General features: G+C 47.8%; 1 protein-coding gene across 1 annotated transcript in view; it reads right to left on the reverse strand.

Moving 5' to 3' along the window:
- Cela1 (chymotrypsin like elastase 1) overlaps positions 1 to 15826 on the reverse strand; it is a 21477-nt gene extending 5651 nt beyond the window's left edge. Inside the window, exons 1-6 of the mRNA XM_045153092.1 lie at positions 15787 to 15826; positions 15045 to 15127; positions 13027 to 13127; positions 11312 to 11437; positions 6497 to 6633; positions 4418 to 4563 (exon numbers count right to left, since the gene is read on the reverse strand). Of these exons, the coding sequence (XP_045009027.1) occupies positions 4418 to 4563; positions 6497 to 6633; positions 11312 to 11437; positions 13027 to 13127; positions 15045 to 15127; positions 15787 to 15826 (633 nt within the window). The remainder of the gene's footprint in view (positions 1 to 4417; positions 4564 to 6496; positions 6634 to 11311; positions 11438 to 13026; positions 13128 to 15044; positions 15128 to 15786) is intronic.
- Between the last annotated feature and the right edge of the window lie 1028 nt (positions 15827 to 16854).

The following is a 16854-nucleotide window of genomic DNA, read 5'->3' on the forward strand; positions in this document are numbered from 1 at the left end:
CCTCAAAAAAAAAAAAAAAAAAAGAAAAGAAAAGAAATGAAGACTACAGGAAGAAGAAAATAAAACTCTGATTAGTATAGCATCCATGATTCAAGAACAGCATACCAGGAGATAGAACATTAAGAGACCAAAAGGAGTCTTTGGAAATTGTAAACTTGAGGAAATTAAATCTTGTAAGAGTTGGGGGGGAAAAAAGCAAAATAAACAAAATATAGAGGAGAGGGCCAGGAAGTAAATGTGACTAACAGAAATTCTAGAAGTCTAAGAAAGGAACAGAAAAACTCCAAATACTCCTCACAGTGGCCGCAGGTAGCTTCACACCAACATAGACCGCCAGGGTCCAGAGAAGATGAAGCAGGTTTCCTACCAATCCGTGCAGAGTGTGGGGTTGAATCAGTGAGGAACGGACTTTGCATGAAGCAAATGAAAAACAATTATCAACCCAAGAGAAAAATAAAGTTAAATAGGAAAAGAAAAGTAATAACTAGATTAGCTCATAACTTAGTTATGAATGACATTTTACATTAATCATAATAAAAACTGAATGTCGATCAAACCAAAATTATTTGGGGAGGTTATGGGAAAAGTTTGTGCTGTGCCAGGTATATGTATGTAGAAGAGAGATACCTACTAGACCTGACTGTAAAATAAAGTAGCGGTGCAGAGTATGTATATTTTAAGGTATAAAGGTAGACCTCAAAACATCTGCTGAGACCTGCCTTTAATCCCAGCACTTGGGAGGCAGAGGTAGGAGGATTAACATGAGTTCAAGGCCATCCTGAGACTACATAGTGAATTCCAGGTCAGCCTGGGCTAGGCTGAGAAAAACAAAACAAAACAAAAAAGAAGAAGAAGAACTAGGGAAAGTGACCAAAAGTTCATTTTAGCGTTAATTCTTTTAAAGAGGAACTAGTTATACTCCACCCAATTACTTAGGGAAAGATTTATTTTTAGACTGCTGTACTCAAAACAAAGTCAACCAAATCTCTCCTACCTGTCCCCTAACAGGTTGTCATTGTTGGTGGTTTTTTTTTTTTTGTTTGTTTGCTTGCTTGTTTTTGTTTTTTTTAATGGCAGGGTCTTGGCCCCCACAGGTTTTTGAGAGTACTTTAGAGCTCAGGAGTTGGGAAAGCATTGCATGTATATAATACTTTTCCTTTATGGTGACTGATCTTAAGAGTCTGAAGCTAGGGGTCTAGTGTGGCTGATGACTCCAAGGCAGAGGGAAAGGATGGAAAATAACCTGCTGGGAATGGGTTGATTGAACCCAAACGGGCCCAACGAATCCACTCTGAGAAATGGATCTAGTCAGAATGCTAAAGACCCACAATTTGGAAAACTTCAGGGGGAAGAGACCTAGCGACACATTTGTGACAAAGAATTATCAACTATAGGCCAGCACTTGGGAGGCAGAGGTAGGAGGATTGCCATGAGTTTGAGGCCACTCTGAGACTATGTAGTGAATTCCAGGTCAGTCTGGGCCAGAGTGAGACCCTACCTTGAAAAACCCCCCCAAATAATCAAAACACTCCCCCTAATCTGAGTATAGTGGTGCACACCTTTAATCCACCCCAGTACTTGAGAGGCAGAGGTAGGGAGAGGGAGGCCAGTTTGGGACTACAGAGTGAGTGCCAGGTCAGCCTGGGCTAGAGTGAGCCCCTGCCTCAAAAATCCAATATATATAGAAGAGGGCTGGAGAAATGGCTCAACAGTTAAGGCGCTTGCCTGCAAAACCTAAGACCCATGTTCAATTTCTCAGTACCCACATAAGCCAGACGCACAAAGTGGCACATACATCTGGAGTTTGTTTATAGTGGTTGGCTGGAGGCCCTGGCACGCCCATTCAATCTCTCTTTCTCTCTCTCTCTCTATATATATATAAGTATATGTGTGTGTGTGTGTGTGTGTGTGTGTATACCTATACATATATATAATGTTATATATAATATATATATATATATATCTGCTTGCAAATGAATAAAATATTTTAAAAAAGAAAAAATTACGCTTACTGATGACTCGAAGGTGGCTTAAGTTTAACTCTATTAGTTCTCCTCGTGTCCCTAATCCTCCACACACCTTGAAAAACAAAGCAAAACAAAACTTCCTTTTATGTTGTTATTCCAACCAGTCTACTAGCCTTCCACAAACATCCCTCTCTTCTCCACCTATCTTGGACCTTGCAATGGAGCTGCCATCCTGTCCTGTCGCCATAGTCAGGCAAGAAAATCCAGGCCTGGGTCCACGCACCCCTGCACCAGGGTGTGTGGCAAAGAACAAGCGAGGTGCGCATCCACACTGCCACTGTCTGCCCCCCGACTTCAGCAGCTCAGATGACAGTCCTTCAATCACTTTAGTTTTACACACACAAAACCTTTGCACCGTCATTTTCCTCAATCAAGTTGACTCTTACTCGTTCATGAGTAACCAGAAGCAATAATACAAACACCTGCCGACTTGCAGGTGCCAACCCGCAAAGCCTTGCCCGTCTAGGGCACACCTGCCAGGCCTCCTTCCGTCCCAGCCGGCTCCACCTGTGTACTTGGTTCTGGCTCTGCCGTCCCACCTGGGACCTTGGCCGTCCGCTCTTCCTTCCCCTCTCACCCTTTAGGGTCTTTCCTCTGGGCCTATTAGCACACTCAATTTTTTTTTTTTTTCTTTTTCTTTTTTGGTTGTTTCAAGGTAGGGTCTCACTCTAGCTCAGGCTGACCTGGAATTCACTATGTAGTCTCAGGCTGGCCTCGAACTCTTGGCGATCCTCCTACCTCTGCCTCTAGAGTGCTGGGGTTACAGGCACGTGCCACCACGCCCGGCTCTCCTTTAAGATTTTTATTCTCACCATTTCTAAATGTAATTGCCCTTCTTAGCTTTTGGGTCATATGAAAAAGCCAGGCAGCAGGCTGGATTTGGCTTGAGGGGCCCCAAACTGTGCTAATGCTATAGCTATAGGGAACGGCCAATAGTTCTCTGGGTGTTCTACGTCTACATGGTTTCTTGGTCTGATATATTTATTCATATTGTTCCCTTCTTCTCCTTCTTCTTTTTTCCTGATTTAGTCTATTTAGTCCTTGTGACTAACTGCAGAGTCGACTGTTGTGAGACAGCAGGTCTTCCCTGATTCCAGCAGGCAGAGGTAATAAGGATCCCTGGGCACCCCACTGCTCCTCTGCCCTCCCCGTCATTGATCCAGTCACCTCCCGATCCCCAGCACCTAGCGCAGTGCCAGGCACACAGAGACACGATGCACGTTTGTAAGTGACCCATAATATGGTTCATTGCTGACGGATCTGATCTACATAGAGGAGAATTCTCTGTATTATATAAAAATGATGAAATGGGTTAGTGTACCATACTCACTTGTATCTACTGCCGTAGAGACCAAGGTAAAAGGCAGCAGTGGAGGAAGTATGCGAAAAACTGGGATTGATGGCACTAGAATGTACTTTCATACCATTAGTTACCACTCCCACAGGCCCAGCCTCATGGCTACCATAAAAACACCTATGTCACACATCACTTCTAAGGCTGGGTTCTGTACATGAGTGCAAACGTAGGTGTGGGGAACAGACATGGTGGCTCACACCTTTAACCCCAGCTCTCTGGAAGCTGGGGTAGGAGGATCACCTTGAGTTCACGGTTAGCCTGGACTACAGAGTGAATTCCAGGTTAGCCTGTGCTACAGTGAGACTCTACCTCGGAAAAACAAACAAACAAACAAGCAAACAAACACAAAACAATGAAAAAAGATGTGAAGGGGCTGGGGAGGTAGTTTAGCTGTTAGGGTGCATGCCTACAAAGCTTAAGGACCCAGGTTCGATTCTCCAGGTCCCACATAAACCGGATGCACGTGGTGGCGCATGCGTCTAGAGTTTGTTTGCAGTGGCTGGAGGCTCTGGTGCAACACTAAATAATACTAATAATAAAAAGATGTGGAGCAAGAGTGAGCAGAAGAAAGGTGGAGGGGTGGGCTGGAGAGGTGGCTCAGCAGTTAAGGCGCTTGCCTGCAAAGCCTAACAACCCAGGTTGCATTCCCCAGTGGCCATGCCAGATGCAGTAAGTGATGTGTGCATCTCAAGTTTGCAGTCACTGGAGGCTCTGGCATGTGCACTCATTTTTTTTTTTCCCTCTCTTTCTCTCACATGAAAAAAGGGCTGGAAAGATTGCTTAGTGGTTAAAGTGCTTGCCTGCAAAGCCAGAGGACCCAGGTTTGATTCCCAAGGACCCAAGTAACAAAGATGCATAAGGTGGCGCGTATGTCTGGACTTCATTTGCAAGTGGCTGGATGCCCTGGTGTACCCATTCTCCCTTTCTCTCTCTCAAATAAATAAATAAAAATAAAACATTTAAAAGAAAGAAAGGTGGAGGGGTAGAGAGAAAGCATGGGCTGGGGCCTCTGCTGCCTTGTGCCTGCGTTCACCTGGCATCCAGAGCGAACTCCATCTCCGCCGGCACACACCATGGTCCTCTTCACTGTGGAGCCCCAGTAGGAAGAGCTGGAGCAGGTAGCATAGTCCACACTGGGCAGGTAAGCCTGCTGCAGGGTCTGGGCCAGCTGCCCATTGGCTGTACAGGACACACAGCATTCAAAGTCAGCCCTAGGTGCTGTGCAGAGAAGAATCCCTCCACATTCTGCAAAGCGTCCCCAAGATCTGGTGAAATGTGAACTCAGGGCAAGCTCCTCTTTGCTTGTTGCAGGTCATGGGTCCCTTATATGGCATCACAGGTCTCTTCCTTTAAGAAACCAGCCTGGTCACTGCTCCAGGCTCTTAAGCACCAGTCCTACCTGCTGTGACTGCAGGGGTAAGTAATTAGACTGGTCTTACTTGTTGATAACTTAATCTGGCTGTTTTATTTATTTTCCTTCCTTCCCTCCCTCCTATCTTCCTTCTTTCTTTCTCTTTCTCATTCTGTCTTTCTTTCTTGCTTGCTTGCTTGGTGTGGTTGGTGGCACATGCCTTTAATCTCCATCACTCAGGAGGTAGGAGGATCAAGCCCAGCCTGAGACTACATAGTGAGTTCCAGGTCAGCCTGGGCTACAGGAAGACCCTACCTCAAAAGAGAAAAAAAAACAACAAAAATTCTTCCTTTCTTTCTCTCCTTCCTTTTTTCTTTCTCTCTTTCCTTCCTTCCTTCCTTATTTTCTATCAGGTCTCATTGTATTGCCCAGGCTGTCCTCAAACTCACCATCTTCCTGCTTTATCCTCTCAAATAGCTAGGATCCTATTTCCATTTTTATTTTTTTAAGGCAGGGTCTCACTCCAGCCCAGGCTGACCTGGACTTCACTATGTAGTCTCAGGGTGGCTTTGAACTCACAGTGATCCTCCTACCTCTGCCTCCCGAGTGCTGGTATTAAAGGCATGCACCACCATGCCTGGCTTGCTATTTCCATTTCTTAATGGTGCAGCTTTCCTTTCTCTGGCTCTTTTTGACTTTCCAAAGCCTCTGCATAGGTGTTATTTCTGTAGCCTGTCACAACGACTCTTTCCTGTTATGCAACCACAGCGCCATTCACTGATCTGAGAGCAGAGCTGGGGGAGAAGTCTGTCTGGGCCAGCTCCAGGCTTTGCCAGTAGAGCTGCTGCAGAAACGGAGTGGGCCACACTGTTTCTGCCCTTTCCAAGTCTCTGTCCCTCCATGTGTGTGCCCTGACTTACCTGGATCCACAGTCATCCCGGTTTCAGTCGCTGCCCTCCAGCCCCACGTGCCCACGTGGAGGTGGCACAGTGACCTCGCAGGGGAGGCCCAAGGCGGCTGGTGACTAGTCAGGTGGCCAAATCCTTTAATTTTCTTTAAATTGTGTTGTTGTTGTGTTTTGTTTTTCTAGATAGGGTCTCTCTCTAACCCAGGCTGACCTGAAATTCACCCCGTAAGTCTCGAGTAGGCCTCGAACTCACAGTGATCCTTCTACCTCTGCCTCCAGAGTGCTGAACTATCTTTCTTTTCTTTTCTTTTCTTTCTTTTTTTCGAGGTAGGGTCTCACTCTAGCTCAGGCCGACCTGGATTTCACTATGTAGCCTCAGGGTGGCCTCGAACTCTTGGCGATCCTCCTACCTCTGCCTCCCGAGTGCTGGGATTAAAGGCGCGCGCCACCACGCCCAGCTCCTGAACTTTCTTTAATTTTAATTCGCTTTCCATATGTATAAAATCAGGGGATGGTACAAAACAGTCTCTGGTAAATTTTTTTGTTTGTTTGTTTTTGTTGACCTGGAATTCACTATGTAGTCCTGGGCTGGCCTCGAACTCATAGTGAATGCTCCTACCTCTGCCTCCCAAGTGCTGACTACCACACTAGCCCCAATGTTTTCCCCCCTCAGTTCTAAGAGCCTGTGAAGAAATCCTTTAGTTCATTCTCCCACAGCTTAGCCTGGGTTCATATAGCAGGGATTTCATCTGTGGTTCCTTATGCTGGTCTCTGGCTTGTGAACACCTAAGTCCGCAGGAAGCTCGCGGGCGGATCAAGCTCCCGGAGGCGAAAGGCGAATAGAGACTACTTACTCTTGGTCCTGCCCCAGCCTGTGATGTAGCAGGGCGTGTTGTTGGTCAGGATGGTTCCCTCCCGGGGCAGCACGCCCAGCTGGACGTAGCTGTTGAGGGTCACGCTCTGGGCCAGGCGCAGCAGGGCGATGTCATAGCTGCGGGAGGAAAGGAGGCGGCTCACTCGCGCAATCAGCCCCGCGGACCCGCTCACGCCCCGGCCCTCTGCAAGCCTCGGCGCGCGGAATTGGAAACGACCGCTCCGAAGGGAAGGAAGCCCCCCACCGGGGCCGCTGAGCCGCGGACATGACACGTTTAGCGGCGGCCCCTGCTGGTAGAATGTTGGCATTGCAGCCTCGCTCGGCGCTGCAACCAGGCAGAGGTGGGTGTGATCTTGGTGGCAGAGTTCTCAAGGTCCCAGCACTTGGGAGGCAGAGGTAGGTGGATCACCGTGACTTCAAGGCCACCCTGAGACTACATAGTAAATTCCAGGTCAGCCTGGGCTAGAGTGAGACCCTAACCTCGGAAAACCAAAGAAAAAAAAAATATAGAAAGATTGTACCACTCTGAAAACTCCACAGAAATATTCTAATTACTGGAAGCCATCCTAACCTCTGCACTCTACAGAACTGGCTCCCCTTTAGCCCCCTCTTGTAATGTTGGGGATTGAAGTCAGGTAAAGGAAGTGCTTTACCATCGAGCGTCTTCCTCAGCCCTGGCTTCCGTTTATTCCATTTAACTTAATTACACTTATTCACTTATTTAGTTGTATGGAACCTAGGGCCTCGTGTATGCTAGACATGCCAGGCAAGAGATGGAACACACACACACATTTAGTTTTTTTTTTTTTTTTTTTTTTTTGACACAGAATCTCAAGAAATCCAGGTGGGCCCCTATGTTGCTGAGAATAACTTTTAATTCCTGATCCTCCTTGTGAGAATTACAGATGTGTGCTACTGTGCCTGGCTTTTGTTGTTATTTCTTATGAGAGAGACAAAAAAAAAATTGGCCAGGGCCTCCAGCCACTGCAATCAGACTCCAGACACACGTGCCACCTGGGCGTGTGACCTTGTGCATGTGTCTGGCTTATGTAGGATCTGGCGAGTCAAACATGGGTTCTTAGGCTTTGCAGTCAAGCGCCTTAACTACTAAGCCATCTCTCCAACATCCCTCCCCTCCCCTCTTTTTTTTCTTCTTCGTGGTAGGGTCTTACTCCAGCCCAGGCTGACCTGGAATTCACTATGGAGTCTCAGGGTGGCCAGGAACTAATGGCGATCCACCTACCTCTGCCTCCTGAGTGCTGGGATTAAAGGCGTGTGCCACCACGCCCGGCTACCTCCCCTCTTTTTAATATTTACTTGGGAGGCAGAGAGAAAGAGAGAGAGGAGAATGGGTGTGTCAGGGCCTCTTGCCACTATAAATGAATTGCAGATGCATGAGTCACTTTGTGCATCTGGCTTTACATGGGTATTGGGGAATTGAACCAAGGCCATTAGGCTTTGCAAACAAGTGCCTTTAACCACTGAGCAGTATCCTTAGCCTCACCCTACTTTTTCAGTACTGGAAATTGAACTTAGAGCCTTGAGCATGCCAAAAAAGCATTCTACCACTAAGCTATGTTCCTAGAGTTCTTTTTACTTCTCGTTTCTAAAAAACATTTTATTTTAGCCGGGCTACAGAGTTAATTCCAGGTCAGCCTGGACCAGAGTGAGACCCTACCTCGAAAAACCAAAAAAAAAAAAAAAATTATTTATGAGAGAGAGAGAGAGAGAGAGAGAATGGGTGCACCAAGGCCTTTAGCTGCTGTAAAAGAACTCTAGATCATGTGCCACCTTGTGCATCTGGCTTATGTAGGTTCTGGGGAATCAAACCTGGATCCTTTGGCTTCCCAGGCAAATGCCTTAACCACTAAGCCATCTCTAAAGCCCTACATTTTGTTTTATTTATTTAGTTTTTGGGGGGGAGGGAAATATTTTTGAGATAGGGTCTCATGTAGCCTAGACTGACCTCAAACTGGCTGTGTAGCTAAAAATTACCTTGAATTTCTGATCGTTCTGCCTCTACCTCCCATGTGCTGGGATTACAGGCATGCACCACCACACGTAGCTCCTTGACCATTTTGATGATTTCCTTTCCAAACACGCCCAGGCTTGCGGCTCAGTAAGACCCACTTTAATACATTTCCTTTCAGGCTAGGGAGATGGCTCCATGGGAAAGTGCTTGCTGTGCAAGCTTGGGTGCCTGAGTTCAGATCTTGCGTACCCACACCAAGAAGCCAGATGCCGGAGGCTGGAGAGATGGCTTAGCAGTTAAGGCACTTGCCTCAAAAGCCTAATGACCCTGGTTCGCTTCCCCAGTAGCCATGTAAAGCCAGACGAAAAAGGTGGTGCATACATCTGGAGTTCGTTTGCAGTGGTTAGAGGTCCTGGCGTGACATCGCTGTTAAAGGTGCTTGCTCGCAAGGCCTGATGGACTGGGTTCAGTTCCCCAGTAGCCACGTAAAGCCAGGTGCACAAAGTGGGATATGCATCTGGATTTCATTTGCAGTGGCAAGAGCCCTGAGTTGTCCATTCTCTCTCTTTCTCTTTCTCCCTCTTTCTGCTAGTAAATAAATTTAGAAAATATTTTTAAAAGCCAGATTCTATAGCAAGCATCTATAATCTGGCATGGCTGTGGCAAAAAGGGAAGTGGAGATAGGAGAACCTCTTGAAAGTGTGTGGCCAGCCGCCCTGGAAAACGCACCCGTGAACAACTAGAGACCCTGCCTCAAAGCGTACGGCAACACTTGAAGCTGTCCTCTGACCTTTACAATGTATGACATGACACACGTACACCCACACTCATGCACATGAATACGCACACGTACAACACACACCAAAGGAAAAATCAAAAATTTCCTCGGGTGCTGGGCATGTGGCTCACTTGGTGCTTGCTCAGCATGTTTAAGACCTGGAATCCACCTTCAACCCCCAAAACCACAATTAAACAGTTTCCAGGTATGGTGTGGCTCATGCCTTTAATCCCAGCAGAGGTAGAGGGAAGCAGAGATAGGAGAATCACAATGAGTTCAAGGCCAGCCTGGGACTACAAATGGGCCTGAGTTAGAGTGAGACCCTATCTTGAAGCAAATAAATAAATAAATAAATAAAAATAATAATAATAAACAAATAAAATTAAACAAAGTTTCCTTGTACAAATCAAGTTGTTTCCATAAATAATAAAAACAAACAAAATGCCAGGCATGCTGGTGTTCTTGTACTCCTATACCCTGGCACTTGAGAAGATAAGGCAGGAGGTCATCCTCAGTTACATAATGAGTTTGAAGCCACCTACATACATGAGACCCATCTCAAAAAAGCCCAAACCTGCCGGGCGTGGTGGCGCATGCCTTTAATCCCAGCACTCGGAAGGCAGAGGTAGGAGGATCACCATGAGTTCAAGGCCACCCTGAGATGACAGAGTTAATTCCAGGTCAGTCTGGACCAGAGTGAGACCCTTCCTCGAAAAACCAAAAAAAAAAAAAAAAAAAAAAAGTCCAAACCAAACCAACACACACACACCACCACCAGACCAGACACATTAAACTATAGAGAAAAGTAGAGAAAATGTAGTTGGGTGTGGTGGCACATGCCTTTCATCCCAGCACTAGGGAGGCAGAGGAAGGAGGATCGTGGTGAGTTTGAGGCCACCCTGAGACTCCATAGTGAAGTCCAGGTCAGCCTGAGCTAGAGTGAGACCCTATCTTGAAAAAGAAAAGGAAAAAAAAAAAAAAAAAAAAAACAAAAACCAACCAACCAAACAAACAAAAAAAAAAACAAAGAAAAGTTCATGTAATGTAATCATGCAAACCCACCTACATCAAACAAACCCTAGAGGTCTTGCGGCATTCTCAAGTCCTCCCAAATCTACATTCTCAACTAGAGAGACGGCTCAGCAGTTAAAAGCACTTGCTTGCAAAGCCTGATATCTGGGGTACTATTCTCCAATATCCACACACACAAAGCAGAGTGCACAAAGTATGGCGCATGTGTCTGGAGTTTGTTTGCAGTGAAGAAGCCCTGGTGTAGGGTTGGGGAGATGGCTTAGCGGTTAAGGCACTTGTGTGAAGCCTAAGGACCCAGGTTCAAATTCCCAGTACCCACGTAAGCCAGATGCACAAGGTGACGTATGCATCTGCAGTTTGTTTGCAGTGGCTAGAAGCCCTGGTGTGCCCATTTGCTCCCTCCCTCTCTCTCTCAAATAAATAAAATGAAAAGTTAAAAAATCTTTAAAAAGAGGTCCTGGTGTGTCAATATATTCCCTCTCTCTCTCCCTTGCATAAATAAATAAAAAAATCATAAAAAACTTACAAGGGGGCTGGAGAGATGGCTTAGCGGTTAAGGCATTTGCCTGCAAAGCCAGAGGATCCCGGTTGGACTCTCCATGATTCATGTAAGCCAGATACACAAGGGGGCGCATGCATCTGGAGTTCATTTGCAGTGGCCGGAGGCCCTGGTGTGCCCATTCTCTCTCTCTCCCCCCCTGTTTCTCACTCTCAAATAAATAAAAAAATATATATCTTAAGAAAAAAAAATGTCTTCTTGATGCATTAAAAAAGAAAACCTTCCATATCTACATTCTCAGTGTCTTCCCGGACCATGTCTCCAGTGCACTGCTCCTCCAAGCCCCCTTCAGGTACCCTCCAGGTGCCCTCCTGAGCTAAGCAGGCCACCTGTCAGCTGCAGTATGTAATCTCTCTGGCCTCCTGGGAGAACCAGAGAAGGAAACCGAGACCCGACCGGTTACCAGCAGCCCCCGGCCCCCGGGGCGGGCCCCCAGGTCCTGGCGCCCACCTACCCGGCAGCCACGTTGTTGCTGTTCCAGCTGGGGTGCGTCACGATCCTCTGCACGCTCACGTACTGCTCGGTGCCGTCGTTCTGGCTCAGGCTGTGGTCTCCAACCACCACGCGGAAGGTCATTTGGCTGGAGCAAGGGAAGGAAGTCCTGAGTGAGTGACCGCGTGGCTTCCCTTTCTCCCACAAAGTTGGAAACATGGCTTTATAGCTTATCTTTGGGGGCAGGTACCCCCACCTTATCTGGCCTAGGCAGAGGAGGCTGAACGATCTTTGAAGAGGAAAACATTTCAAGCTCCCTCACTCCCTAATTTACTAACAATCAGTTTCATTTTCACGGTTTTTGAAACTAACATCGTGGGGGGTGGGCAATGTCTGGTAGCCTGGGACAGGTGTGCTAAGCATTAGGGCATGATGACTCGGAGCTGCAGAGGGGCTTTGAGGCGAATAGAAACTTCTAGGCTGGGCTGGAGAGATGGCTCAGAGGTTAAGGGGCTTGCTTACAAAGCCTGACAGTCTGTGTTCCCTACACCCAGGGAGAGCCAAGTGGTGAATGTGTCTGGAATTCATTTGTAGTGGCAAGAGGCTGTGGCATGCTCAATCTCTCTCTCTCTCCCTCTGCTTACAAATAAATAAATAAATATATTTTAGAAATATTTTATTTATTTATTTGATGTTTTACCTTTTTTTTTTTTTCGAGGTAGGGTCTCACTCTAGCCCAGGCTGACCTGGAATTTACTATGGAGTCTCAGGGTGGCCTCAAACTCACAGCGATCCTCCTACCTCTGCCTCCGGAGGGCTGGGATTAAAGGCGTGCGCCACCACTCCCAGCTTATTTATTTATTTGAGAGAAGGAGAAAGGCAGAGAAAAAGAGAGAGAGAGAGAAAGAGAGAGAGAGAGAGAGAGAGAGAGAGAGAAAATAGGTGTGCCAGGGCCTCCAGCTTCTGCAAATGAACTCCAGATGCATGCGCTACCTTGTGCATCTGGCTTACATGGGTACTGGGGAAAGGAAACTGGGTTCTTTGGCTTCACAGGCAAACACCTTAACTGCTAAGCCATCTCTCCAGCCCAAATGCAATATTTTGAAAAAAACCTTCTAGGTTAGTAATGTTGATTATCTTCAGACAGATTTTCATAGCTTGCCTGGGCTGGCCTCAAACTCTCAACCCTTCTGCCTTAGGCTTCTGAATGTTGGAATTACAGATGTGCATCAGCACACCCAGCTTAGACCAGTGATGCCTAAGCATGGACCTAGGACCAGCATCATTAACATCGCTTGGAAACTTGTTAGAAAGATAATCGGGCCTAATGCTGGTGCTGCCGTTTCAGAAACGCTGCTTGGTGAGCTCACCAGTCCGTGCCTTCTGTGGGGTTCTGGTCGGAGAACAAGTGCTTGTAAGAAGTATGGAAAATGGCCAGCAGTCCGGTGCTGAATGGGGCATCTAAGTACCTAGTCAGTCCTCACTACAACTGCAAAGCAGGAACCATTATCCCACTTGAGAGACAGGACAATGGGGGAAAAGAGAAGTCCGAAGTTACATAGCCCAAGGATGGTGCCATGAGATTTGAACCTGGGCCTACCTGACTCCAAAACTTGTAGTTCCTCATCATTCTGCGACCTCCCCGCCCCACTGACCCCTAAGCATGAACACGCTGGACAATAGCCCACTGCCCAGCCGTTCCTTTTCCATGGAACACCTGGCCTTTGTTTCTCTCACTTGTTCACGCAATGAGCAGCTGTCATCACCCAGTTCCGCCGGACTAGGGTCCCTCCACAGGTGTGGTACCATGACCCTCCAGACAGGTACTGGAGGGAAACCTAGATGGAAGGGAAGAAAAGAGGGGATGGGTTGATACTCTGCAAACGGTTCTGCCCCAAACAGGTCACCTCGTGAATGTCTGACAGCTTTCAAAATACCCGACCACCCTGGCCTGGGGATAGCGAGTCAATGTCCTTTGAGCTGCCAATTGCTATCGACTGGCTGGCAGTGGCCATGAGGAGAGCATTGCTGAGAAGAGGTGGGTGGACGCTGCTGGGGTGGGCTGGAAAGTGGATTCCATTGTTTGGTGCTGTTTGCTGTGCATGTGGGGACTAAAGGCACACACAGCACCTAGGTACCCCTATTGTAGGTTGTCTCACTGGGCCTCAACCGGAGGTCACTTAGCCTCCTTACCCCCAACCCTTTTTTTCTCCTTTCCCTTTTGGAAAGAAGATGTAACCAAGGAATTGTCTAAGCCCCACAAGCTTAGGTCTCAAAAACTCCTCTCTTTTCCCTCCCTCTCTCCTTCCCTCCCTCTCTCTCTTTCCTCCCTCCCTCCCTCCCTCCCTCCCTTCTTTCTTTCTTTCTTTCTTTTTTTCTTTCTCCTCCCCTTTCTTTCTTACTTTCAGCTAGGGTCTCACTCTAGCCCAGGCTGACCTGGAATTCACTATGAAGTCTCAGGGTGGCCTCAACTCATGGCGATCTTCCTGCCTCTGCCTCCCAAGTGCTGGGATTAAAGGCATGTGCCATCATGCCTGGCTGAAAGTTCTCGCTTCACTATTTTCAAGAAGTTCCCTGTCTCGTTATTTTAGGAAATACTGAAATATGCCCGTGGGATGTTCATTTGTATTGGTTCATGTTACTTCATACTATACAATAGATCTATTCCCCAAAACTAGGACTCAAACTACTGAAAATTGATTTTAATTATAATTGCAGGAATTTCTCTCAGAGTGGTGATTCACCAAGTTAATTTGCCAGTCTTATACATTCAGATTAGTTTAATTCAGGGAGCAGCTTTAGCCAAATAAGCAATATGCTGTGTGTGTGTGAGAATGGTGTGTATGTGACACAGACCATAGAATGGTGAGTGCATGTGCATTCCAAGCCCCTAGGGTCAGTCTGGCACAGTTCTGTTAGTGTGTCGCAAGGGGGTAAGGAAAGCAGTTTGTGAGATGGGAATGAGCCCAGGGAGAGATCACTTGCCTAGTGTGTGTGAGGTACAGGATTAAATCCGTCTCACCAGCACCAAAAAAGAAGGAGGAGGAGGAGGCAGAGGAGGAAGAGAAGGAGGAGGAAAGAAAGAAAGAAAAAAAGAAAGAAAGAAAGAAGACAGTAAGTATATGGTCTAGGGAAGTGACTCAGCAATTAAAGGCCCTTCCTTGCAAAGCCTGATGGCCCAGCTTAAACTTTTGAGCATCCTTTTAGAGCCAGATGCTCTAAAAGTGGTTCAAGCATCTGGTGTCATTTGCAGCAGCAACAGACTCTTGCGTTCTCACGTGCCCATATACCCCCCACACACTCATGCATGCATACAAATACATAACTAAAAATATTTTTTAACAAGTTTGTCCTTGGGCTGGAGAGATGGCTTAGTTGTGAAAGCACTTGCCTATGAAAGGTTCGACTCCCCAGAACCCATGTAAGCCAGATGCACATGTGTCTGGAGTTTGTTTGCAGTGGCTAGAGGCCCTGGCATGCCCATTCACTCTCTCTCTGTGTCTCTCAAAAATAAACAAAACTCTTTTAAAAAAGTTTATCCTTGAGCATATGCCCCTGAAAATGGTTGATGCACAATATAAATATAAAAGTGCCTTTTGCATTTAGAAACATACCTCAGTCCAGTCTCACTCATCTTTAAAATGCAGACTCTAGACAGCCGGGAAGCTGCTTGGTACAATACCTTTTGTGAGTACACAGCACCTCTTGGTTCAGGTAAAGAAGAGAAAAAGGCGTGGGTTGTGGGGCATACCCACCTGAGAGGGCCAGGAGTTCCTCCGGGCCTCGGTTCCTCCAACGACGCGTGCATTGGTTTCTGGAAAGTCCTGGGTACTGTGTCCTTTGTGGGGCAGAAGAGTGAGTGATGACTAAGCATGGAGTTAGTCTGTGGCTGGGAGGGGATGGGAGTGGCAGCTGCGCTTTGAGGACTGTTAGCTTTGTCTGCAAATTCACAGTTCTTTGCGGGAGGGGGCGGTGGGGGAGGACAGCTGTCAGATCTCTGTGTCCCTTTTGAAAGCAGAGGCTCCCGGTTGCCTTGTGTCCCAGAACACATGCTATGAAAGACCTATCCAAACCCCCAAGCCACACCTCCATATGTGTCTTGTGGTCTCAACTTGTTCAAGGTTCCACCCCCCCCCCTCCACCAAGCTTGAGAGATTGAGGGGACACCTCCTCATGCTTTGTCAGGATTCTCCAGCGGGGGAAAGACAGCAATGCACATCTGGCCAGGCACAGGCTGACGGTGTCTTCTGGGCCAGGGGGCCGGTGGGGAACCCTCGGAGGGGCTTCTTTTTGTTTCATGCCCTGGCACCTGCCACCCAAGCAGGGCCTTGCACGAGCAGCCAGTGGTCCAGACCCCTGGAGAGTCAAGTTCTCACTCCGCTCTCGGGCAGAGGGTCCCACCCATCTCTGCGATCGAGAGTTGGCTTGGGTTTAGGGCCTTCCCAAGTCTGCTGCTCCAATTCCCTCTCGACAGACGAGGTCGGAAGATCCACTTACCATACAGAACCAGGGTGGCGAACACCAGGAAGCGCAGCATGGTGCTGGGGGAGGAGACCACTGCCCCCTTGCCATGAGCCGAGCCCTCTTTATTCTTCCCTTATCAGCAGCTCTGCTGACCTCCTTCCTGCCAGCTGGGCAGGGCTGTGGGTGGAAGGCAGGGAAAAATCACAGGTGACAAGGGAGTACAAATGAAAAGATTGATTTTCAAGTCAACGAATTTATCTGTTATTCACAGACAGAACAAGGTCAGTGCTCGGTTAATCATCGGCCTTTAGTTGAAAAGCATCCAGCAGCCCCCCCCCCCACCGCCCCGTGACTTTTATTTTTTTCGGAAACCATCTCCTTTCTTTCCCTCAGGTGCACCCCCGTCACCTAGCACTGCCCCGCTGTCCTCTGTGCAGGGACCCCGTCCTGAGCACTGGGAGGTAGAGGCCAGGGGTCGGGGCGGGCAGGAGGAAGGAGAGTGGTTGGCAAGAAGAAGACAGTGTAGCTTGTCCCTTCCCTGTCCAAAGAGGGACGTGGGGCTCATCCCCAGCATGTGGGTGCAGGCAAAGCAGGTGCTATGGAGAGAATGGTGGTAAGTGAATAAACAAATCTGAGGTGACACAAAGGCGATGCCACCAAGAGAGTTTTCAGAGCAGAAGAATGTGGGCGGGACACACGAGGGCCCCTCAGGGCTGGAAGACCCTGAGGACCCTGAGGGTGGAGGACAGATGACACAGGAGAGGAAGGGCACTGCCACTCACGGGCAGCAGAGGAGGAAGGAAGGAGGGCGGAGGACCATCCACTGGACACAGCATGGTCAGAGCTATTGCAGAGCCCAGGGCAGAGGGTTGTGGGTGGAGCAATGGTAAGAAGCATAGGTTGTTGTTTTTGGTTTTGGTTTTTTGAGGTAGGGTCTCACTCTAGCCCAGGCTGACCTGGAATTCACTATGGAGTCTCAGGCTGGCCTCGAACTCACTGCAATCCTCCTACCTCTGCCTCCCGAGTGCTGGGATTAAAGGTGTGCGCCACCACACCCGGCTAAATATCTTTTTTTTTTTGTTGTTTTTTTTTTCGAGGTAG

This window comes from Jaculus jaculus, chromosome 6, assembly GCF_020740685.1.
Source record: "Jaculus jaculus isolate mJacJac1 chromosome 6, mJacJac1.mat.Y.cur, whole genome shotgun sequence".
Classification (NCBI taxonomy): domain Eukaryota; kingdom Metazoa; phylum Chordata; class Mammalia; order Rodentia; family Dipodidae; genus Jaculus; species Jaculus jaculus.